General features: G+C 42.8%; 1 protein-coding gene across 1 annotated transcript in view; it reads right to left on the bottom strand.

Moving 5' to 3' along the window:
* Positions 1-14748: 14748 nt before the first annotated feature.
* The window catches only part of camk1b (calcium/calmodulin-dependent protein kinase Ib), a 90804-nt gene continuing 80146 nt past the window's right edge, over positions 14749-25406 (bottom strand). The window contains exons 5-11 of the mRNA XM_083772339.1: positions 22928-23066; positions 21269-21395; positions 20429-20504; positions 19320-19432; positions 18998-19076; positions 17615-17702; positions 14749-17200 (exon numbers count right to left, since the gene is read on the bottom strand). Of these exons, the coding sequence (XP_083628465.1) occupies positions 16997-17200; positions 17615-17702; positions 18998-19076; positions 19320-19432; positions 20429-20504; positions 21269-21395; positions 22928-23066 (826 nt within the window). The 3' untranslated portion in view covers positions 14749-16996. The remainder of the gene's footprint in view (positions 17201-17614; positions 17703-18997; positions 19077-19319; positions 19433-20428; positions 20505-21268; positions 21396-22927; positions 23067-25406) is intronic.

Raw genomic sequence — 25406 nt, 5'->3', positions numbered from 1 at the left:
TAGGTGATGTGGGCTTACGTAATGAAGCTTTACTCACAAATTAGATCTGATAATATAGCACAAACAATGGTCTTATGACCTAGACGTTTGCAGCTGCACTTTTCACTTTAAGCACTTGGAGCGCTTTATGAACATGAATAAAATAGATTTTCTTGGTCTCTGCCCAAGCAGTTGGCCTTAGGTTTTCATGGCGCAAGTATTTTTCTATCTAGTTGTCCCATGTAGGAAACATGGGGCAAGACTGTACAATTTATGCCATTTGTGGACGATTGACATAAATTATACGAGGTAGCAGCATTCTTTGCGCCCCAATATTTGTCAGCAATACTATGAACATAAGTACACAACATGAACAGCAATAAACACAATTCGTATGGCGCAATGCCAACAGACGTGAATGACGAGCTATCCGTAATTGCTGTGAAATATCACCTTTAAAAAACACATAAATGCACATCACATATCGGCCTGTGTTCATATCTGATGTGAACTGACGTGTTGACGCTTTACTGGTAAATTACATGAAACAGCTCCAAATGAGAAACTGTACGTGACAACGACCCAAGTCACACATACACTAGGAGTATAGAACTAGTGTCATAGATAGGCAAGAAAGAAATACAATAAAGCAAAATGTGATTAAAAACTCTGAAAACACAAAAACAAATAACTTTATTAAAGCAAAGAGAAAAGATGAAGGTTGGGTAGAAACCTTGTACGTCCAAAAAGGTTACTTTTATGGACCAAAACAACTGTGATCCAATATTATTAATATAATCTGTGTTCCAATGTTATTATTTAGTCACAAGCTCTTGCTGATACTTCACTGGTTTGATACATTAGAAAAACAGAATACTACATGTTAAATATTCAATAATGGATTATCTTTGCCTCATGAGATTGCCATTTGCTACTTGTGTGTGACACTGTAGCATGACCAAGTAAGGAAATTAATTTACTAAAGGTTGAACTATGGAGATACAAGGTTTCTGCCCAACAGTCAAGGATAATAAACTACGCTCACTTACCTTCAATATCAGCACTAAACAAAACACACACACCAACCAAGGAAGCAAATGACACAGCGGCCATCATTTGCTTCCTCTTGTTAGTTTGCACAGACCTACAGCATAGTAAGCTGTAAACACAGTGTTAAGGGGCTACATGCTACCATAATGACACAAGACATGAATCACATACCTCCACATCACATTTGTAAACACATAAAACACTAGTGAAGAACTAGGGCAATAGATAGGCAAGAAGAAAGAAATAACCTAAATAAAGCAAAATGCGATTAAAACTACAACAAAAAATAAAGAACTTTATTAAATCCAAATAATAGAGAAGAGAAAGGAGACACAAGAGAACATACATATGTGATGTGGATGTGGACAGACTTTACCCGTAAATGTTAAATGATAAATAAATCACATACCTCCACAAACATCACATAACGGTGATGTGGACTGGCATTATACACACAAATTAAGTGAAACTATACATGGCGCGAAAGACAACCTACGGTATGGTAGCATGTAGCCCACTTAAACAAGCAGCAGGAATCAGACGGTTAACTAACCTTCACTGCTAACAGCAGCCAGCAGTGGCAACAGCATAGAGTTCACCCAGCAGTGGCAACAGCATAGAGTTAACACCTCCAGTCAGCTTCACTTTCTGGAATGGCAGGGGAAAAGAAAATTAGTTGTCGGCCTACAGGATGACATTTTGGAAGTCATAACAGTCACTGACAGGGCTGTGTCACCATTATTACACACATTCTAGTGCTATAATCTGCCTTGTGCAACCATTTTGTTTTATGAAGCCTAAAAGCTAAAAAGGAAACTTCGTATTCAACAGCAAACACAATTGTTAATCGCAATCCTTTGTGAATGGTCAACTTAACATGTTGTAATGGTGACACAGCCCTAGTTTCTACTACAGCCACATGTAATCCAGGTACGTACCATGGGGGGCCTTCCGTCGCTCGGTTGAAGATAGCCGGTATTAATAGAGCCGCGTAGGTTGTATGGCACAATACGTCCCGAGCACCGTACGCCTCGTAATCTCAGGGAGCGTTCGTTGACACCGTTATACGTTTCAGCTCAGCCGAGTAGACACTCTATTACCAATACCAGCCATCTCCTGATGACTGCAGCCAAGGTCACCGCATGACACCAAGGTCACATGATCAACCTGTAAGACACAAACATACACCAACATTACTCTTTATCCAGATTTTATACATTGTAGAAAATACATCTTTAGGAAATTCTTGCATTTTTCTTTTGCAACCAGAACTTATTTTAATGATGTTTGGGAGACAAAAAACACTTTCCTGGGGTTTGTATGCGTTTAGATATTTTAGTATTTCAAAGAGTCCATGATGTCATGGACAGTGGGCTCATTTCCTTCCTGGACTAAATCAAGAAAGCTTTCTTGAACTAAATGTTGTCTCAGTAAGACAGCCCTCCCCCTATCCACAAGGAGGAGCAGTGGACCAAAGCATTGTGGGAATTGTAGTTCAGGAAGGAAGTGAGCCCAGTGTCCATGACATAATGGAGTCCATAGACACTTGGAAATACGAAAATATCTAAAAACACATAAAAACCCCAGGAAAGTGTTTGTCTCAAATCATTCAAATAAGATCTGGTTGCAAAAGGGGTGAAGTGGCCCTTTAAAGTTGAAATAAAGTTGCTCTGTATGGTAGAAATGGGCTTGTAGATCTGCTCAGTTGGAATTCTGAGAAGTTTGTAAATTTGAGTTTTCCATCCAGCAGAGACATTTAGTTTAATCTTATGAATGTGTCTGAGCCACAGTTACAACTTGTGTTACCATTATGTACTAAAGTAAAAGGGTATGGCATCAAAATGTACTTAAAAAATGACCAAATGTACTCATTACACAGAATGTCCCATTTCAAATGTTTGAAAGAAAGAAAATCTGAAAATAGCAGATCTACAATCTCACAATGCATTGCATCACAATGCATTGTGAGATTGTAGATCAGCTACTTCCAAATGGCCAAAATGTGTTTGTAGCCCAGTGGCAAATTGCAATGTAGCCAAAAGGATATATTTTAAATAATCCAAATCTACAAAACTAGTAAAGTGTCCAAATAATAGAACATAAAAGTACAATATATTGTCCACAGAGTAGCCTACTTCAGTAGATGTAATTATTTACTTTCCACCTGTTTGTTTATCTGTTTGTGTCTCAAAAAGTACCAACACATTCCTCATATTGTTCCTTTATATCCTTTTAGAGTCACAATAAACAACCAACAGTCCTTCTAACAACACTAATGTTTAAACAATAACAGAGTTAATGTTGGCTAACAAGTTAAAGTTACAACCATGCGGTTCTCAAACAAACCTTACCTTATTGCAGTTGCCCCAAACACTCTGCTATGGACCATGTGCGGCTCCATTTTAAATCATAAGCCCCGCCTACCTTATCCGGGTCTAGACCGTCGGTCATTGGTCCGTCAGAGTGAATGGATCACAGCTGTGTGGAAGCCGCACGCATGCGCGCGCACACACACGCACGCACACACGACAGACAGACAGACAGACAGACAGACAGACAGACAGACAGACAGACAGACAGACAGACAGACAGACAGACAGACAGACAGACAGACAGTTGATAATGAATCGGTTCACATTGCTGTCGTGCGGAGGAGGAGGAGGAGGAGGAGGAGGAGGAGAAGGTGGAGGAGGAGGAGGAGGAGGAGGAGGAGGAGAAGGTGGAGGAGGAGGAGGAGGAGAAGGTGGAGGAGGAGGAGAAGGTGGAGGAGGAGGAGGATTTGCTGTGTCGAACAGAATGTTAGTCAAGTCAGTTTCAGTTCCCACTGGGATTTCCTGACAGAGTTGGCTGAGATCCAGGAAGGTGTTGCTGGCTGCAATGAATAAAGGTTGGGTTTTGGGTTTTGGTTACAACTGGTATAGTAAAGTAAATGAGGTGGTTAAATGGAGTGATATAGTAAGCTATGTCTTCAGGTTTTTTCATGATTTTTCAATGTTTTATATCGTTGAAAATCATGAAAAACAACATAAGTATGTAGGCTATAGGCTATTAAATAAATGATGAAAGTCTGGTTTTTCGGCGACATACGTCGAACCAATCATCGACTTAATACTACTCATGTATAGCTTAATCGAGAAGCACATTTTTGGAGGTTATACATTTTTAAAACATCTGATATATCAACGAAAATCAGTGGGAAGTGGGAATTGGTATAGAAGGAATAACCTGGGAGAGAAATGGAGCAGAGGACAAACCTAATGAAATGGTGTCCAGCAGGGGGCGTGGGTTTACCCAGACTAGGACAAACCTAATGAAATGGTGTCCAGCAGGGGGCGTGGGTTTACCCAGACTAGGACAAACCGTCACTAAGAATGTCACGGTGTGCAGTTTTTGGTTTGCCATAGCAGTTGAACGATGGGCGGCACTATATCTGTATCTAAACATGACATTATAATTACTATCACTATATCTGTATCTAAACATGACATTATAATTACTATCACTATATCTGTATCTAAACATGACATTATAATTACTATCACTATATCTGTATCTAAACATGACATTATAATTACTATCACTATATCTGTATCTAAACATGACATTATAATTACTATCACTATATCTGTATCTAAACATGACATTATAATTACTATCACTATATCTGTATCTAAACATGACATTATAATTACTATCACTATATCTGTATCTAAACATGACATTATAATTACTATCACTATATCTGTATCTAAACATGACATTATAATTACTATCACTATATCTGTATCTAAACATGACATCTATATCTAATTATGGAAGTACAGTGGTGGGAAAAAAGTAAATTTTTTACTTACTCTGTCACAAGCACGTAAAAGTCTGGAATTCAAAATGTACTTGATTAAAAGTACAAAATAATTAAGTATTGGTATCAAAAAGACCTTAAAGTTCCAAAAGTAGAAAGTACTTTACATTATGTGAATGTCTCATTTCAGGTTTTCAAATTTAGAAAATAGCCGATCTGCAAGCTCACAGTGCGTCGCATCATCACGATCACATTGTGAGCTTGTAGATCGGCTTGTTTCAAATGATCTAAATGTATTTATAGGTCTGAAATGGTTAATGTGTGTCTTGTAATAATAATCCAAATCTACAAATTAACTATAGTAACTAAAGCTGTCAAATAAGTAAAAGTACAACATTTGTGAATCTGAGATGTAGTGGAGTAGAAGTAAAAGTTACTGAAAATTGGAAATACTCTAGTAACGTAAAAGTACCTCAAAATTGTATACTGTTCACAAAGTGGGTCCGGGGACCCCTAGGGGTCCTTGAGAGAGTTCCAGGGGGTCCCCAGCAAAAATTTAGGAACCAAATGGACATTTATGGGTCTGTAACTCTGAGAGTGGACAAATGAGAGTGTACAAATGGAACCAAATGGACCTGTTTATAGACCAATATAAATTGGGGGTCCCAGAGATAGAAATGCCATTAAATGGTGTCCGTAGCCTAATGCATGTCAAACTGGGGGTCCTTGAAATGAAAATGGTTGAAAGTCACTGTTAAAGCCGTAAAACATCTTCTCTCATTGGGGGTCCTTAGCGTATATTTTCAAATGGGGGGTCCGCGGGCTATAATTAGTGCCAATTTGGGGGTCCTTTACTTGAAAAAGTTTGGGAACCACTGCTTTAAACCATTTTGTACGGGAACCCCTTTTGGTGTTAGCATTATGTTATGCTTTAGCTATTTAAAAATAGCAGATCTACAAGCTCATAGCATGCCACCGAGTGGCGCGCTACGAGCTTGTAGGTCTGCTATTTTTTTTTAATCGAAGAGCGACTGACATAGAAGATTTTTTTAGAATCTGATCTCAGGTCAGAATGAAAACTGTCAGGATGTAGAAGATATTTTTAGAATCTGATCTCAGGTCAGAATGGGTTAAACCATGATAATATATGAGTCATCTCTGTACTGTAATTATGGAGGTCATGTTGTGCGAGCAGTTTAGCGTCATCATGCGTGTGTGTGTGTGTGTGTGTGTGTGTGTGTGTGTGTGTGTGTGTGTGTGTGTTTCCGTCTGGAGGCGTTTCCGTTATTTAAAATGCTCTTTGTTTTTGTGGAACCACTAGAGTTTTTCTGGGAGGTCACTGAAGAAGCGTGAACTGCAGTTCAAGATTAAAACGCACCACTGAGGTCAATACGTGAGGGATAATGTCTGCCTAGGTGGTCATTGTAGGGAGATAACAGGGTGAAATCAATAATAATATAGCCTATCAATATCCGGATATTATAACCTGTGGATGTGGCCCATGCATATACCGTATAGACCACCATGTCTTCCACAAAATGACAATGTGCTCCTTCCTTCCTTCCTCTTTTCCACTCCTATTTAAACACTGCTTACATCTTTCAGCTCTCTCTGTCTCTGTCTCTCTCTCTCTCTGTCTCTCCCTCTCTCTGTCTCTCTCTCTCTCTCTCTCTCTCTCTTGGCTTGTGCGCCCCTGCCGTTCCTCTGAAGCGGGCCCTTGTTGTTCCCGTGCATGTCGTGACCACATCGTTTCTCCTCTGACTGTCGGCCGCCTTCCTTCTCATTGGTGCATGAGGTTGACCGCTGGGGGCTGCAGCAGCGTGCTCCCGCTCTGTGTCATTTAGTTAGTGGCCCTCGGCCACATGCAGACCGCACGCAGGGGCCCCGGGCCCCCTCTCTACGTCCGCCACACACAGACCGCACACAGGGGCCCCCCGCCTGCACCAAATGAACATTCGTGACGAGCTTCTGAACCCACACAGCTATGTTATGGGATCAGCTAAGTGACGAACTCCATGCTTAAGAAAACTGTTCAAAAGTATTCAAAGTTGCAGAGACGTTTGAATCCGTTGTAAACCACCCCTAGGAATGAATCTTATACACTGAAGATCCAGACTAATATACTGTACAGTATCTACGCAGTGATATCAGTCTGGAGTTTCAGACTTCTATATGCAGAATATCAGACAGAATATCTATGCAGTGATATTTAGTCTGGCCTGCATGCCAGGCTAAATTATTTCATACTTTGGCTATATTAAAAAATAACAGATCTACAAGCTCGTATAGCGTACGTGGCAAATGTTTGCATAAACAACAACATGGAACAATATATTGTCAGATTAGGATTCTATGCTTGTTAATTCATCCCTTTGTGAAGTGTAGTTTACAGATGTCACCAAATGGACCCTTGAATGAACACTCAGGACTAGACTGTGTAGTGTAGTGTAGTGTACTGTGTGTAGTGTACTGTGTGTAGTGTAGTGTGTAGTGCAGTACTGTCACCCAATGGACCCTTGAATGAACACTCAGGACTAGACTGTGTCGACCTCATTGTGCCTTTGGGCTGTTGTGCTGGTTGCCCGGCAACAGCACCAGACAAACAAACAAACAAGCGACCTCACTGGTCAGCGTGCATGGGATCATGGCCTCGTTAGATCATGGTCAGAATGGAGTCATCCTATATCAGCCCATCCTCAGCAGAGGGTGTCCTCAGAGGGTGTCCTCGGTTCAAACAGGACTGTTTGGGGGGATCGTATACGTGGCCTGAGACGGTGGAGAAACACTGAACTAGCATAGTACCAGTAAGACAGACGCCTTGAGGGCGATAAGCGACCGCAGGTTAGAGGGAAACAACAGGGTTTAAAAAATAGTCAGTGTAAATCTGGCAATATGTACATAAACATGCACGCACGCACGCACACACACACACACACACACACACACACACACACACACACACACACACACACACACACACACATACGTACACGGAGACTATAGGGCTGTCTTTGACTCAGGATGTACAGTAGCAAGTGTAAGTTGGGTGGGGGGGGGGGGGGGGGTTTCAACATAAATACAGACAGCCGTGCATAATGAGACAATATGGTGGGGGGGGGGGGGCGGACATTAAATGATGATTCACTAGTAAGAGACCACACCTTGGCTCAAGATGAACAGTTTATTGAAACAGAATGAGATGAATGCTGAGTGGAGTGGAGTGAGGAACCCAAGGTAGGGCGTTTAGTCTCTGGAGCTGACGGTCATCTTTGCTCTACTCGGAATGAGCGGTTGGTCGTCTCCTCTGCTCCGTCACTGACCCCCCCCCCCCCCCCCCTTCCCCCTGGATTCCTAGATAATCGAGGCTGAAGGAGGAGGTTGGGGTGGAGGAGGTTGGGCGATTGGCGATCTTTTTTCCGACACCCGTCTTTGACAACATAAATGTTTATTATTTCTGCAGGTTGTATATTGTCTTCGGCAGTCTGATAGGGTCCAAGTAGATAAAGGCCATGTGCTAAAAGGTAAATTGTGTATTAGTAGCCTATCATCCTTCTTGGAATAAGGAGAAGGATGTCAAATCACCTCACTCTGATCTAACACTTATACTACTGTATACAGTCAAATGTTTGTGTTGTTTTCTGTTCTTTGCTTCCAAAGAGTGCATGAGGGTAGTCGATGTTAGCACGATTCTCTCTGTCAATATAATATAATGACTGTTAATTAGCTGCACTTATTTCAGTTACTGGAATGTTGACAATCTTTCGTTGAAAGGTCATAACTTGATTTATGGCGCTTCAAATTATACTCCTTCATTTGTCACAATTATAAGAGGATACTGTCGGCCTACCTTGGCTCATGCTATACGTTTTGCTTGAATTAATTTGCAGATGAACCGAGTCCACATCACGCTTTGTGGGGAAATGTTTATCGCAAATACGATTTTTGAAATTCCACTGTAACCATGTGAACTTTTTGAACTGGTGAAATGAGACATTCTGCACAATGAGTACAGTTAATAAAGTGTACTTTTACTGTATTGGTATAACTCTGAAAACACAGTTTTGAAGGTTTCAAAGAAGGAATAAAGAATCCATGTCATTTTGTATTTTTTAAATGTTGTTTTTTGGGGCGGCTGTGGCTCAGGAGGTAGAGCAGGTCGTCCATGTGATCCCTGGGTCGGCGGTTTGAATCCCTATCCACATGTCAAAGTGTCCTTGGGCAAGACACTGAACCCCACCCTGCCTCCAATGAGTCGGTCGGTGTGAGCTCGCCACCGTCGGTGTGTGAATGTGGGAAGTGAGGACGCTGGCGTTGACTGTTCGCTGCTTCACCTCCCAGTGAATTCATTTTTACCAGTTATTTGGTTGGGAATCTCTGCTGTAGCTGAGTGAAACGGCGCTAAATCTCGCAATGCACGTGGATCTACATGACACACGTTTCAATGCACGTGGATCTACATGACACACGTTTCAATGCCCGTGGATCTACATGACACACGTTTCAAGTAAGTAAGATGAACTGGTCGAACATGAATCTTCCGTGCTAAAGGGCGCACGAGAACATATACAGTAGGGCTCCATTTCCGTCACCACTAAACCCCTTATCCTTAAACTTCTTTGCCTTTTTTTTTTAAACTATTTTGCAAAACATTTTTGAATAGTTAAAATGGCCAGTCTACAAGCTCACAACGTGTCAATGTAGATTGGCTAGTTGAACTATTCAAAAATGTTTTTCAAAATAGTAAAAAAAAAAAAAAAAGACAAAGAAGATTAGGGATAAGGGGTTTAGCGGTGACGAAAATGGAGCCCTTTAGTATCTGTACAGCACAAACTATAAAATCACAGCTTTCACACACATCTTAACCCATTCTGACCCGAGATCAGATTCTAAAAATATCTTCTACGTCCTGACAGTTTTCCATTCTGACCTGAGATCAGATCTGAGATCAGACCTACAAGCTCGTAGCACGCCACTCGGTGGCGCGCTATGAGCTTGTAGATCTGCTATTTTTCAATAGCTAAAGCATAACATGATGCTAACACCAAAAGGGGTTCCCGCGCAAAATGGCTTAAGCCACGACGTCATGCAAACGCACACAACACACAACCAGGACCGAGACATTATGGTTTATGAGAAAAAGAAAAGAAAAAAACGAAAACACACACAAATTACTCCAAAGGAACAGTGATTGTTTCAAGGCTGCGTGGTTTACCCTGAACTGAAATGATGTAATCACACCGTCTGTTTCTGGATGGAAGACCGCAGCATTCGCTCCATCTTATGTCATTTTATACGATGGAGTCATTTTGTTCTTAACTTGCTGCTGTTGTTGTTGTTGTTGTTGTGAATAAAGACATGTTTGGTTTGGGTAGTGTGGGAGATGGCACATTTTAGCAGGTCACACCTGGCCTGACCCCAAACTAATAATATGCACAGCAGCCATATATATATATATTTTAATTATTTATTTTTTGTGGCTTTCGCCTTTATTTTATATTTTTTTATGGGGGGACAGACAGTAGGCTGACAGGAAATGGGGAGAGAGATGGGGGGGGGGGGGGGGGGGTGACATGCAGTAAAGGCCGTCGGGATCTAGCCCCATATGTGCCCTCTCTCTCCCTACACTCATTCTGTAGCTCCGAGATGAGGTCACACACTGGGCCCCTCCCACCGCGTTTCAGAAACGGCGCAAGTTTCCGCAAGAATCGTTTCTTATCCTTACCACACCATTAATCCAAAACGTGTAGGGCCCATGCAGGTTTACACTAATTCAAATTTAGGATCGGCCCAGAAAATCCAACTAGAGATTTGAACTGAGCCCTTAATTACGTCCCGTCTTTTGTCAGTCGCTTCCATGTTTATCAAGGAAGTTGAAAAGCTTTAGCGCCTCCCCGGCGGTAAGGGCTCAGTTCAAATGGCGAGTTGGATTTTCTGGGCCGAAGCTAAATTTGAATTAGTGTAAACCTGCATGGGCCCTACACGTTTTGGATTAATGGTGTGGTAAGGATAAGAAACGATTCTTGCGGAAACTCGCGCCGTTTCTGAAACGCGGTGGGAGGGGCCCAGGGTGTGACCTCATCTCGGAGCTACAGAATGAGCGTAGGGAGAGGGCACATATGGGGCTAGTCGGGATCGGGAGTCGAACCCGCGGCACACTGCCAGACTGGATTGCCATGCAGCCAACGTGCCTGGACCGCTGAGCCATGGCCCAGGCCCACAACAGCCATATTGGAAAGAAATTGGGCTTCTTCCTTAATTGCTTCCTTCATGGGGGTTACTATGAACGGCTGCGGTGGTTCAGCGGTAGAGTGGCTGGATGGTAATCGCAAGGCTGCCAGTTCGAACCCTGTGGGCTCCCTCAGAGTTGGTGTCGAAGTGTCCTTGAGCAAGACTCTGAACCCCAAATTGCTCCTGATGTGCTGGTTGGTGCCTTGCATGGTTTCCGCCGCCATCGGTGTGTGAATGTGTGTGTGTGTGTGAATGTAATGCACAATCTATAAATGCCCCATTTTATCATGTCAGTATCATGGTCAGTATATGATGTCAAGAAGATCATGTCAATATCATTTAAAATGCATTTTCTAAATATAGAAGTTTAAAACCTCTATAGGGAACGATGTACACAATATTGTTTTTAATCAGCAGTATGTGTGTTGCTACAGTATGTACCGTACTTTGCATTGCAGTTTCATTAAAATAAAAAGTGATGTAATCATGAAGTGAGACAGTGGGATGGATTGTGTACATTCATGTTGTTTAATTCAGTTTCTCTCAGCTGTACAGACTGGATTTGATAACAAAATAAAAAATAGACATGCCTATGAGAAAAAAAACAGAAAGAAAAAAAAAACGTATAAAGGAGGATGGCAATGAAAGTGCATTGACTGTACATGATTGACAGGTTGTCATGACATGAAAATGTACACGATGACCACATTTACAGTAAGTATGCTTAATTAATAGCAAGTATCTTCAGTGGGTCAATGTTTTTAATCTCAAATGACACGGTTAATAAAACAATAAAAAATAAAACATACAACTCCCATTTATTCCTAAAGGAGACTAAAAGCTATTAATGACATAAAAACAAAAAATGTAATCCCTTTTTGTGTATAATTAAGTGAAAGCGTAAGGTTGCTCCATGCAGTGCCTATACCACGATGACATGGAGCCAGAGTTACCACACTCCCCGCTACCATGCGCTATAAATGAAATCAATCTCTGGATGCTGAAAACACAAAATCTCGGCTTTCTCGTCTTTGGCGCTCTGAAAAAGGCGTGAAATCTGGTCCGTGGCATCCAAAGAGGTAATTTACAGTACTCACTTTGTATCATCCACTGTTTGGTGAAAACCTTGCATGTCCAAAACGGTTTACGGTTTACGGGGGGGGGGGGGGGGGGGGCAGAGATCTGCGTTCCGCAATCCAACAATAGTTATTAGCTCTTGTTAATACTTCATTGGATCAACATTTCAAAACCTACACACACACTTTCACTGTCAATTCATTTTTTTACATAAGTTCACTGTCAATTTGTTTTGTTTTTTGTTTTTATAGAGAGAAGACTTCCGCACACCCGGCAGGCAATTTGGAGCAGGTGCGATGATGACAAAGAGTATACAATGTTTTTGAAAGCAGCTAAAATAGCCGAAACACAAGCCTGGCTATTTTTGCTACTGTTGTCCGATGAAGTAGGTATAGCACATACAAAGTTACTGTTGTCCGATGAAGTAGGTATAGCACATACAAAGTTACTGTTGTCCGATGAAGTAGGTATAGCACATACAAAGTTACTGTTGTCCGATGAAGTAGGTATAGCACATACAAAGTTACTGTTGTCCGATGAAGTAGGTATAGCACATACAAAGTTACTGTTGTCCGATGAAGTAGGTATAGCTGAGCACATACAAAGTTGAAATATGGAGATACAAGGCAAAACAGAAAAGATATATATTTTTTGCAAATTAGGCTGCATGCATGTTTTTCTTTACACAAGATAATTATCTAGGCCGGTGGTTCCCAAAGTGTGGTCCGGGGACCCCCAGGGGTCCTTGAGGGAGTTCCAGTGGGTCCCCAGCTAAATGATAGTTAAACCCATTCTGAACGGGAACCCATTTTGGTGTTAGCATCAGGTTATGCTTTAGCTATTGAAAAATAGCAGATCTACAAGCTCATAGCGCGCCACCGAGTGGCGCGCTACGAGCTTGTAGGTCTGCTATTTTTGGAAAAATCGAAGAACGACTGACATTTTTAGAATCTGATCTCAGGTCAGAATGGGTTAATCAGACCAGTGTGTGTCCAGTGGAAACCTCGTATGAATCTGATCTCAGGTCAGAATGGGTTAAGGAACCAAATGGGTCTGTAACTCAGAGTGTACGATAGTTTGTACACTCTCAGAGTTAAATTAACATTGATTGTACAATATAAAGATTGTACAATATAAAGATTGTACAATATAAATTGGGGTCCCAGAGAGATAAAATGCCATTAAAGGGGGGGGGGGGGGTCCGTAGCCCAATGCATGTCCAATTGGGGGTTCATATATATATAAATAAAAGAAAGATCTAAGAAATTCCATGAATCATAAAATAAGTTAAAATAGGCGATCTACAGGCTGGCAACGCGGCACGAAGCGTCCCGTTGTGCGCTTGTAGATCTGCTATTTTCAATAGTTTGAGTCCCGGGCAGTAAGTATCTGTCTCGCTCATGAGATTACAGGACCTATACCGGGAGATGAAATATATATATTATATATAAAATGCATTTTCAATTCATATTATAATAGCATCGATGCAATACAGTATGTACAACACAAAGTTTTTTTTGTTTGTTTGTTTTTTTCCAAAAGCTACCGAAAAAAAAAATAAAAAAACCTTCACACATACATGTACAGTACACATACATGTACAGTACATACAAAGGCACCGTTTACACAAGATATATCCCTGTACTGAACTATAGTCAAAGAGTCAGTCCACGTTATAAATGTTGAGTATGGAAGTGGAACATGTTCCTCAGTCATGTCGCAGGTCCTTGATGTGATCCATGGTCAGGCAATGATGCCCTTTTGATTGTTCACTGTCTTTGTATACATACTGTATGATACGGTTGATGATGCTGCGTGTTTGGTCGTGTAAACTAATTTAAACTTTTAATTTTTATTTGTTGTTATCTTGTCTATCCTTGTTTTATATTATGTTTTCGTGTTCATACATAATGTCCATGCATACGTATTCTGTTGTTGTTGTTGTTGCTTGTGTTTGTTTTTTCTGTTAAGTACTGATAATAAATAAATAAAAATGTTGAGTATGGGTCCCCAGCATTTAGAAACTGCCGGATGCTAACTTGCATAATTATGTTGGGCAATTTTCATAATTAGCAATATAAGCTGGGGTACCATTAACAACATATACTGTACAGTAGAAGGCAAATATTTAAAATGTTCATTATGCTTTAAGTGGCATCATGTGACGTGTCAAACTATAGGGGGGTTTCATGATTCTGAATCCATTGCAAGCATTCATTTTGCATAAAAAACACTCATTGGGCTAAAATCTGGCCATATATGCAAGTTTGCCCAAAATTGCCCAACATAATTATGCAAGTTAGCATCCGGCAGTTTCTAAATGCTGGGGACCCATACTCAACCTTTCTAACATAAAACCTTAGGGTACTCCAAAATGTCCGGGTTCACAATGGGACTATAGAAGAGTTCTGGTTCTGGTTATAAGACCCAAACCACTAAACCAGGAACACCATACATACGCAACGAAATAATGAGCGATTCATACTCCTATTTTAGAGCCGAATAAAAGTCAGTTTGGCGCTGTAGAGCCTACAATGTGACGTCATTTGAGGTTTGGAGGGGCGGGTACCGTCCTAAAGTCGGCTCTTCAGTGGTAGGCTACTGAAAATTTCTGACGAGCCGAAATCATTTCGGCTCTACAGCGGTAAAATAGGAGTATGAATCGGCCCTTAAGGACACCAAATGTGTCCCTTTTTCTTATTCTTTTACACTCTTGAGTTAAATTGACACTCCGACTCTGTGCTACGACTGTAGAAAGGCTACATGCCTACATTTATTGAACGGGAACTCGCTGATTGTCTTTAAAAAAAAGCACAAACCTGCACTTATTAATCATTATGAACTACATGGAATCCGTGTTGACATCAACGGTAAATCATCATGTCAAAATACATCAAATAAAATGTATTGGAACCGTCACAGTACTCTTTAACAGCGGGCGATAAAAATGTCTGCGGGGGCGTTCCTGCTGTCATTACTGTCTTTACTGTATGTGTCCTCGCTTTGAAGCACATGTAAAAATGAGAACTGTAAATCAGAGGCTCCCATTACTGGTGGTACTTTAGCGCCCCCCTCTGGTGGTACACGGAGGAGTCGCCCCAAAAATAGTTCTTCTGACGAAGCAATTGGTTGAAATAGGCTATCCAGCCGTGCTGAAATTAGCACGACAGCACACCTAGCTGTTAATAGAAGATTTGAGAACGGATTAATCACATTAGAAATATCATTGAGTTGTGCTGATTAGTGATTACTAGACAGAGTTTTGTAAGAGCAGCAGCATTATTGGCTTAGGAATGGAACAAAAAGGACAGGTATTACGCTCCTGTATTTAACCTCAGTTATTATGGTGGTACTTGGAGAGACAAATATTTTCTGAGGTGGTACTTCAGTATAAGACGGTTGGGAACCAATGGGCTGTAAACGTCCACTAAATGGACTAAATGGTCCGCTAAACGTTTCTCCTCGGGAACAGAAGTGGAACTATAGTAACCACATTTTGCTGCTATGGTTCCACGTGGAGGGACCGCAAAAATAGCAACACATGAAATTTGATTGGCTGTCGCCGGACGATGTCGTTAAAAAAAATACAATATTTCCATCTTTTCGGGCGACGTTCCTCCTTTCCCACCTTTCTACTTTATCGCCTCTTTGCCTGCTATCGCCTGCAGTATAGTTGCCGGTTGTCGCACTTCCGGGGAAATTCGCCAGGCTGTCACCCAGCTGTTAAAACTCACCGTTGTCAAGACATTTTAAAGAAGCCCTTCACATCAAGTTTATCGATATAAAACAAAGAGAATTACGCTTGTGTCCAACGCACACGCAACGCACCCCAACACGTCTGCAATAGGCCATCTTTAAAGTCATACTGCAGTGTAGCATTCATTATAGTAGACTTTTCTTATCTTTACTCGACACCTGCCGGCAGGCAGCTGCGTGTTATTACGTCGTTTGTCTATACAGAAGGAGCGCTCGAAAGTGAACGCCATCGCCCGTGAATATTTTGGAACACCTCATCATCACAAGCAGTATTTATTAACGGTAAAATACAGAAATACGTATATATTTCCTTTGCCCGTGTCGTTTCGCCGCCGAGTCTTGGGGGAGCAGTACGCGCCGGTACTCGCACATAAAAATAGTGTTGAATTGTGTTTTGGAGAAGTTGTCAAAAACAGAATTAGCGTGTAACGGATATTGTGGAAAAAACATACCGGTGGAAGATTATACAGTATATAGAAAATAACATTTTGTTTAAAATGACAAAAGTTACACAGTATAACTTTAAAACAATTTAAATCTGTTTAAAAAACATGTAAATATGGGGATTTTCTTTTCACCCATAGCAAGATGTCCGCTTGCTGAATTATAGTCGATAATTCGAAGAGGGAAAAAAACCAAACAATAAAATGTAATAAAACACGTTTTTCCCTACTCCCTTTTAATTAAGCAATACACCTTGATACCTGTGTGATCTCTCTCTCTCTCTCTCTCTCAATCACTCCACCACCACCATCTCAGTCTGTGAAAGTGACCTGCCTACCCATAATGCATCACCAGCGGCGGTATCGTCTCCGTCCGCGTAGAACCACCCATACCCCCAAAACCACCACCACCACCCCCCCCACCTCCCCCTGTACAGACACAGGGGAGAGGGGCTTGGAAAGACCCCGACGTGATCCCCTCGTGGACTGGTCCTCCACACCCCAAACCCAGGGGGATTACACCGGTGGGGTGTGGGAGTGGGGTATCATCATATCGTGACCTGGGTATAGGTTACAGTAAAGAGTGGGGGGGGGGCTGCAGGGGTGGGGGGTGGTCCGAGGGGTACGGGTAGGAGGACAGGGGACGGACGTCAGGATGGAATCAGACCTGGCTGGCCGGGTGGCAGAGGTACGAGGAGTTGGACAGAGGGTCTGCACCGCTGTCAGCGCTGTGGGGGCGGGGGCAGCCCCCCCCCTCGCACCCCGACTCCGAGAGGAGGGGCAGGGGGGTGGCGAGGGAGCCCTCGCTGGTGCCCAGCTGGAGGCGTCTCATGTGACGGATCACCGCCGTGGCGTTGAACGCTTGCTGCAGCGATGACACACAACACAGTGACACTTAACACATTTTCGGCGGGAACCCCTTTTGGTGTTAGCATCATGTTATGCTTTAGCTATTGAAAAATAGCAGATCTACAAGCTCATAGCGCACCACCGAGTGGCGCGCTACGAGCTTGTAGGTCTGCTATTTTTGAAAAATCGAAGAACCACTGACATAGAAACATAGCTTTTTCAGAAAACTGTCAGGATGTAGAAGACATTTTTAGAATCTGATCTCAGGTCAAAATGGGTTAAGGGTGCGCACACAGGACCCACATCCTGTTTTGAGCGTCCATCTTAATGCTAAATAAATAGCGTCAATGCTAGCGAGCTAAAATACACGCCCATGCAGAACATGGACGCTATAGGTTTCATGCGATTAAAGAGATATTGTATAGCTTACCCTCCACTTGCTCTTGGCGAAGTTCTTCTTGATCTGAGCGCTGACCGACTCATGGATGTTCTTGTCCAGGGCGGTGTCTGCTGCGATCCTGAGCAACACAACAACAACAACAACAACAACACACACACACACACACACACACACACACACACACACACACACAAAACGGTCACACATCACTGTAGCAGATCCATGATGCATTGATCCATGTGTTATGTCTACGTTATGTCCATGTTATTTGAAATGTTGTTTTGTTGCAGTTTTTGTTTTGTTGTTTTGTTGTTGTTGTTGTTTGTTACTTGTTCATCTAGGAATTGTTTTGTTTTGTCTGGTTGAATTGTTTGTAAAAAGTGTCTTTATGTATGAAGTGTATTTAGTGAATTGTGGAGCCCCTTGAAAACGAGATGGTTCATCTCTAGGGATTGTTCCTAATAAAGACATGTCAGACAGACATGTCGTGGTGACCTCATAATGTGTCCTTATCTGGGTGTGTCGTGGTGACCTCATAATGTGTCCTTATCTGGGTGTGCGGGCGTGCGTGTCGTGGTGACCTCATAATGTGTCCTTATCTGGGTGTGCGTGCGTGTCGTGGTGACCTCATAACGTGTCCTTATCTGGGTGTGCGTGCGTGCGTGTATGTGTCTTTGTTTTTTCAAGTGTGTCTAAACAAAAAAACAAGACACAGTCATAATTTATACCAGCTTTGCGGCGAGCTAAACTATGAAAAACTGCAGTATTAAATAACATATGCCAGGACTATGCAACCGTAGGCACGCGTGCCAACATCGGTACAGGGGAGGGTGATCACTGGCACATGTGTGATTATGCACCACATAATCCTACATTAATTCAAGACAAACTCTGGGGGAGATCATGCTCAGGACATCCTGATGATGTGAAAGAAAATACATCTAAAGAAGAAATAACAATTGCGTTACGTATAGCCGCCGCTATGGACAATGAAATCAGTTGCGGATTTTGATGTGGCGTCATAATTAAATTTAACCGACTGATCAAGAAAATAAAAAAACATGGGTATTTCATATCAAAAAGGGTTGCCGACCAGCCTTTGAACACTGTTTCAGAGACAGCAAATTTCCATTCTTATTAATGTATGAATTTTTTTCAACTGTAAAATATGTTGTTTTTTTGTTTGTTTTTGTTTTTGCCACCAGATGGCGGCCTGGTCTTATTTTTAATAATGAAAGGCACATGCCCATTTTGGAAGGAAAAGCCCAAAGTCCCCCGAGGGTGTTCCTTGACCAGTTTTGACAAGCTGCTAAAAAAGAAAACAAAATAGAAGCACAAGACAACACGCAAGTGTACACACATATGTGTGTGCGTGCGTGCGTGCCAGTATGTCAGTAACATTGCTTCCATTACCAGGGGTGTTGAAGAGCCTGCTCACAGGTATAACGCACCCTGGGGTCCTTCTCCATCAGGTGGATTATGAAATCTTTAGCTGGAAAAACAAAAACAAAAAAACACCGTCACATAATGAAGCAATATCACACGACAGGGTGTGCTTTACCGTCATTAACGGCACGCCTGCGTTGCTGCAGGAAACGAGCCGATAGGCTGCAGTTCCGTAAGCAGCGCAGAAGTGGTGAAAATAGGGGAAAATTATGTCTTACTGTACCACGTACTGTTTACATTTCTGACTAATAAAGTATTCAATCAATAAAAAATAAATAAGTCCTTTTACCTGAATCAGAGATGTCGTCCCAGTAGGGAGAGTCAAACTCGTACTCCGCCTTTAGGATCTGCTCAAACAGCTTAGCGTCGTTCTCGTCATAGAACGGAGGGTAGCCGCACAGCCTGGGACAGCATGGGAGAGAGGAACAGGTGTCACACACACACACATACACACACACACACGCACGCACGCACGCACGCACATGCTAAAACCCATGCATTAGCGCCCCTCAAAAAAGAGCAGACAAAGGACAAGTCTTCTAATAGAGCACCGAAGTCTGACATCAATATAGAGGGGGCGATTAAAATCCACGGGTTCATGTACTTTTTATTTGCATTGTAATCCCCATAGGGGGGATTTTAGATCGCCTCATATAAGAACTGTGTTTGAAAAATAAACATGTCATCCAGGCCGCCTCGCTCATATGGATATGAAGAATCAACTGACTGAGAGAAAACGCTAATGTTACTGCTACTGAATTAGTCACATTTTCGCTAGAAGCAGACTGTATCATATATGAGTGACTGACTGTTGCAAACGATACAGAGACACCTCCCTGACAATAACGCCAAGACAGCTTGTTTATTTTTGGACCACAATGCTTATATGAAACGATATTAAGATCACCCCATGTTATTCTCCATAGAGAAATTACTTCCGTGAACCAGGGGAATCGAGGGGAGGATGAGCGAGTGACGTCAGGACTTTAGAACCAGGGGAATCGAGGGGAGGATGAGCGAGTGACGTCAGGACTTTAGAACCAGGGGAATGGAGGGGATGAGCGAGTGACGTCAGGACTTTAGAACCAGGGGAATCGAGGGGAGGATGAGCGAGTGACGTCAGGACTTTAGAACCAGGGGAATGGAGGGGATGAGCGAGTGACGTCAGGACTTTAGAACCAGGGGAATCGAGGGGAGGAGGAGCGAGTGACGTCAGGACTTCGGCGCTGATGATTGATGGTTTAAGTGGTTAACTTAACTGAAAATACATATTAAGATGAATCCAACACAACGCTACAGTGGCAGGGTGGGGGGGTCCCTGCTTCGTGTCTCTCTCAGCTAAAGGGGGTCCTTGGGCCCGGAAAGCCCCTGCTGTATAAGTGGTCAAATGTCACTCACAGTATGTAGGCGATAACTCCGATAGACCAACAGTCCACCGCCTTGCTGTAGGGTTTCTGAGCCAGGACTTCAGGGGCTGACGAGAGACACAAGCATCACATCACCCATTCTGACCTGAGATCAGATTCTAAAAATGTCTTCCGCATCCTGACAGTTTTCTGAAAAAGCTATGTTTCTATGTCAGTCGTTCTTGGACTTTTCAAAAATAGCAGACTTACAAGCTCGTATCGCGCCACTCGGTGGCGCGCTATGAGCTTGTAAGTCTGCTATTTTTCAATAGCTAAAGCATAACATAATGCTAACACCAAAAGGGGTTCCCGCCCAGAATGGGTTAATGGACATTCTATGGACCAGAGCTCCACCATGGCTGTCAGCATACAGTACAACTACAATTTAAAATGTAGGCATTTAGCAGACACTCTTAATCCAGAGGGACTTTCATTAAGCAAGAACAAAAAGCATGGCATACATCACATACATAAAAAGTAGTTATCATGAAACATGCATAAGCTAAGAACGTAACAGTGGAATATCTATATAATTAAACTATACATATATTATAAACTATACTATGCTATACATATGTACTATGAAGTGCTATGACTACATACAATGCAATTCTAGTAGTGTCTACATAACATGCTATAAGTCTGTATCAAATGCTATCTAAGTCTACAGAAGTGCTATCTAAGGGGGTAGGGTAAGTGCTATGGGCCACGATGGAGTCTGAAAAGGTGGGTTTTCAGACTATGGCGGAAGATTAGGAGTGTAGATAACTTTTATGCGTGTGTGTGTGTGTGTGTGTGTGTGTGTGTGTCTAGTGTGATGATGTGTGCTCACCAACATATCCAGGCGTTCCACAGGCAGTAGACATGACGCTGTCGGAGCCCTCGATCTTGGACAGGCCGAAGTCACTGATCATGATCTTGGAGTCTTCGTCCATGCTGTAATACAGCAGGTTCTCAGGCTGCGGTGGTAGGAGACACAAATACATACTAATACAGCAGGTTCTCAGGCTGCGGTGGTAGGAGACACAAATACATACTGTAATACAGCAGGTTCTCAGGTTCTCAGTGGCAGGAGACACATATACATACTGTAATAAAGCAGGTTCTCAGGCTGCGGTGGCAGGAGACACATATACATACTGTAATACAGCAGGTTCTCAGGTTCTCAGTGGTAGGAGACACAAGATGGACCCAAAGTGAACATAGATCAAAGGGAATAATTGTCTTGAACAGCTTCCTGTAGTGTAGGAGGTGTGTGTGACCAGAGGCCATGCAGACAGACTGACCTTGAGGTCACGGGGGACCCTGAACCATGTCGTGTAGAAGAGTGGTTTTCAACCATTTTCATTTCAAGGCCCATTAATTATTTGGCATTTGAACCATTTGATGACATTTAGCCTCTCAGACCCTAGACAGAATATTTTGTTGTCGGTCGACAGTTAATAATTTGTCTACAATTCCATGCTGTATTGAAACGTTGATCAAAACAAATGGTCCATTTGTTTTCATGTTACGCTCTCAAGAGTTAAAGATCTAATAACGGTCCATTGGGTTACCAACTATCCATCATTTAGCTGGGACCACCTGGAGGACCCCTGGTGGTCCCAGGACCACTGGTTGAAAACCACTGTCGTGTAAAAGGTACTGACCTTGAGGTCAGGGTGGACCCTGAACCATGTCGTGTAGAAGGTACTGACCTTGAGGTCAGGGTGGACCCTGAACCATGTCGTGTAGAAGGTATACTGACCTTGAGGTCAGGGTGGTCCCTGAACCATGTCGTGTAGAGGGTTTACTGACCTTGAGGTCAGGGTGGTCCCTGAACCATGTCGTGTAGAGGGTTTACTGACCTTGAGGTTGCGGTGGACCCTGAACCATGTCGTGTAGAAGGTATTGACCTTGAGGTCAGGGTGGACCCTGAACCATGTCGTGTAGAGGGTTTACTGACCTTGAGGTCTCGGTGGACCCTGAACCATGTCGTGTAGAGGGTTTACTGACCTTGAGGTCAGGGTGGACCCTGAACCATGTCGTGTAGAGGGTTTACTGACCTTGATGTTGCGGTGGACCCTGAACCATGTCGTGTAGAAGGTACTGACCTTGAGGTCTCGGTGGACCCTGAACCATGTCGTGTAGAGGGTTTACTGACCTTGAGGTCAGGGTGGTCCCTGAACCATGTCGTGTAGAAGGTATACTGACCTTGAGGTCAGGGTGGACCCTAAACCATGTGGTGTAGAAGGTACTGACCTTGAGGTCTCTGTGGACCCTGAACCATGTCGTGTAGAAGGTATACTGACCTTGAGGTCTCGGTGGACCCTGAACCATGTCATGTAGAAGGTATACTGACCTTGAGGTCTCTGTGGACCCTGAACCATGTCGTGTAGAGGGTTTACTGACCTTGAGGTCTCGGTGGACCCTGAACCATGTCATGTAGAAGGTATACTGACCTTGAGGTCTCGGTGGACCCTGAACCATGTCGTGTAGAGGGTTTACTGACCTTGAGGTCTCGGTGAACGATGCCCATGTCGTGGAGGTACTTGACGGCGTCCAGGATCTGCTGGATGAGTTTGCTGGCGTCCTTCTCCGTGTAGAAGCCCTTCTCTATGATGCGGTCGAACAGCTCCCCTCCGGACACCCTGCAAATTAACGCCATGAGTTCAGGGGTCATCATAACCACACAGGACAACGCCATGAGGTCAGGGGTCATCATAACCACCAGGACAACGCCATGAGTTCAGGGGTCATCTTAACCCATTTAGGCCTGACGTCGAACTTTATAAAATCCTGATAGGATTTGCGACACATTTTCACGATTCTTTCAAAAATAGCAGACCTACAAGCTCAGTGGCGCGCTATGAGCTTGTAGATCTGCTATTTTTCAATAGCTAAAGCATAACATAATGTTTAAAACACCAAAATGGGATAAACATACAGGACAACGCCATGAGGTCAGGGGTCATCATAAACGCATCAAGAGCTAGCACTGAATGACCATAGCAGCAGCTCTGTAATTCATTTGTACACTCTCAGAGTTAAGAGGGTCCTTGCAAATAAACATTTACATATTATATGTTTAATTACAAATACCGTATTTTTCCAAATAGTAGCCGTTTAATATGCAAAATCTATTTGGACCCCGGGTGGCTATTTGCAGTAGGCTTTTATTTATTTTTTGCACCCCGGCCTGCACCGGGCCATTTTGGTTACAGTTCCTGTCCAGCATGTTTTTAGTACAAAATGATATGGTAAACATACATTGCAGACAAGTCTTTTGTCTTTTTATTTAATATTGACAGAGAGAGAGAGGTATATCACCACCCATGGATGTGTGGGTGGAACCGTACCAGTAGTAGTAAGGGGTACTATTATTCCCCAGGGACCTCGATGTCCAATTTCGGCATTCTCAGGGCACTCCCTAGGGACGAGGGGGCGGGGCCTAACCCTTTTTTCCGATGACGTCATTATATTGATTTTGCTGATTGGAGTTTCCGTTATCTAATGACCTCATCAGATTGTATGAGTGTACTTTCATCTTTGGCAGTTGGGGGATCAATATGATTCTAGTTCTGCTTTCGAATTGGTTTCACATCCCCATCTGTTCAAACTGAACTGCGCATGCACTGATTTGTGTAGGCGAACTGTCCTATTGATTGTGTGTGTGTGTGTGTGTGTGTGTGTGTGTGTGGGGTCCTGTTGCCTGGGTGTGTGGGCCTGAGGTCAGCAGTTCGTATGTGTTATTTTGTCCTTTCTACCAGTGATCCTTATCTACACGACGCAGCCATATGGTGGTATTGATTTTGCTGTGTGTGTGTGTGTGTGTATATAGTGTCAGTGATGTAATTAGGTTTCCAATGTAATGAGTCCCAGGATGCAGGGATGGTCTTGTAGATGAGTCCCAGGGACACTTGTTGAGTCCCACTTCAGCGACGTTTTGTCAGTCACATTTTGTCATTTTTACAAATTGCAGCATTAAACTATCATTTCATTTTTGATTGTTATAATGTGGTTATATTCATGTAGAAATGTATGAAAGAAGTGAATACAATTCCAAATCTGAAAACTTTAATATTTGCAAAGATGTTTGCAACAACAGTGCAAAGTATGCAAGCAGAACAACACACCAGTGCAACGTATGCAGAACAGTAAATAATATAAGGGCATCAAAATAATGTAAAATATATAAATAATAATAATAATGTGGTGCAATCAGTGAGCTTAAGTATGGTGCATTTAATGCACTGCAGCACAGCTCATTTAAAGTGACTCATTGTCTGTTTGTGAATCGGGTCTGCTTGTCACGCTAAAACATGTTCCCCTAAATATTTCTGTCGGAGGCAGCGCGGTTTAGTTGAGAGAGGTGCGACATCTCCGTTCACTGCTTATTCGTGGGGCTGCAATGGGTTGCAAGCGTCACTGATCACTCAATTGTCATCACGCTCTCTCTAAACGGCTCTAGTCTACTCTAGAGGCTGCGCTCGGAGCGCACCGCTCCCCGGTCAGAGCTCGCCTGAGCAACATGGCGGCGCACTGTGTTGACAATGTAGTTACAACAAATTAGTGGTTCTACAACGATTTCTACATGGATTTTTTTTTTGTTTTTGTTTTTTTTTTATAACATGGGATGAGGTCGGATGTGGGCATACAAAATGATCGTTTTTTTTCAGTGGGTGTACAGTAGTGCATCCCATGGACGCACAGGTTGATGGTCTATTGTGTCCCAAAACTATAAAGTGCGTTTTTGGACGCAAAACGCACCCTAGTTACATTACTGAGTGTGGGGAGTGTATTATTGTACGGCGGATGCTGTGAAACCCCAAAACTATGTGTATGTGTATGTATTTGTGTGCGATATGTGGTGTACGATGTTTGTGTGTACATGTGTATGGTATATGATGTACACTGTTTGTGTTTGTGTGCGTGCGTGCGTGCGTGTGTGTGTGTGTGTGTGAGGGCTGATGTTCAGGTATGCTCAGACA

Source organism: Protomyctophum parallelum (genome assembly GCF_964188405.1).
Source record: "Protomyctophum parallelum genome assembly, chromosome: 8".
Classification (NCBI taxonomy): Eukaryota; Metazoa; Chordata; class Actinopteri; order Myctophiformes; family Myctophidae; genus Protomyctophum; species Protomyctophum parallelum.
Note: the sequence above shows the minus strand (reverse complement) of the source record. Positions and strands in the feature narration are given on the sequence as shown.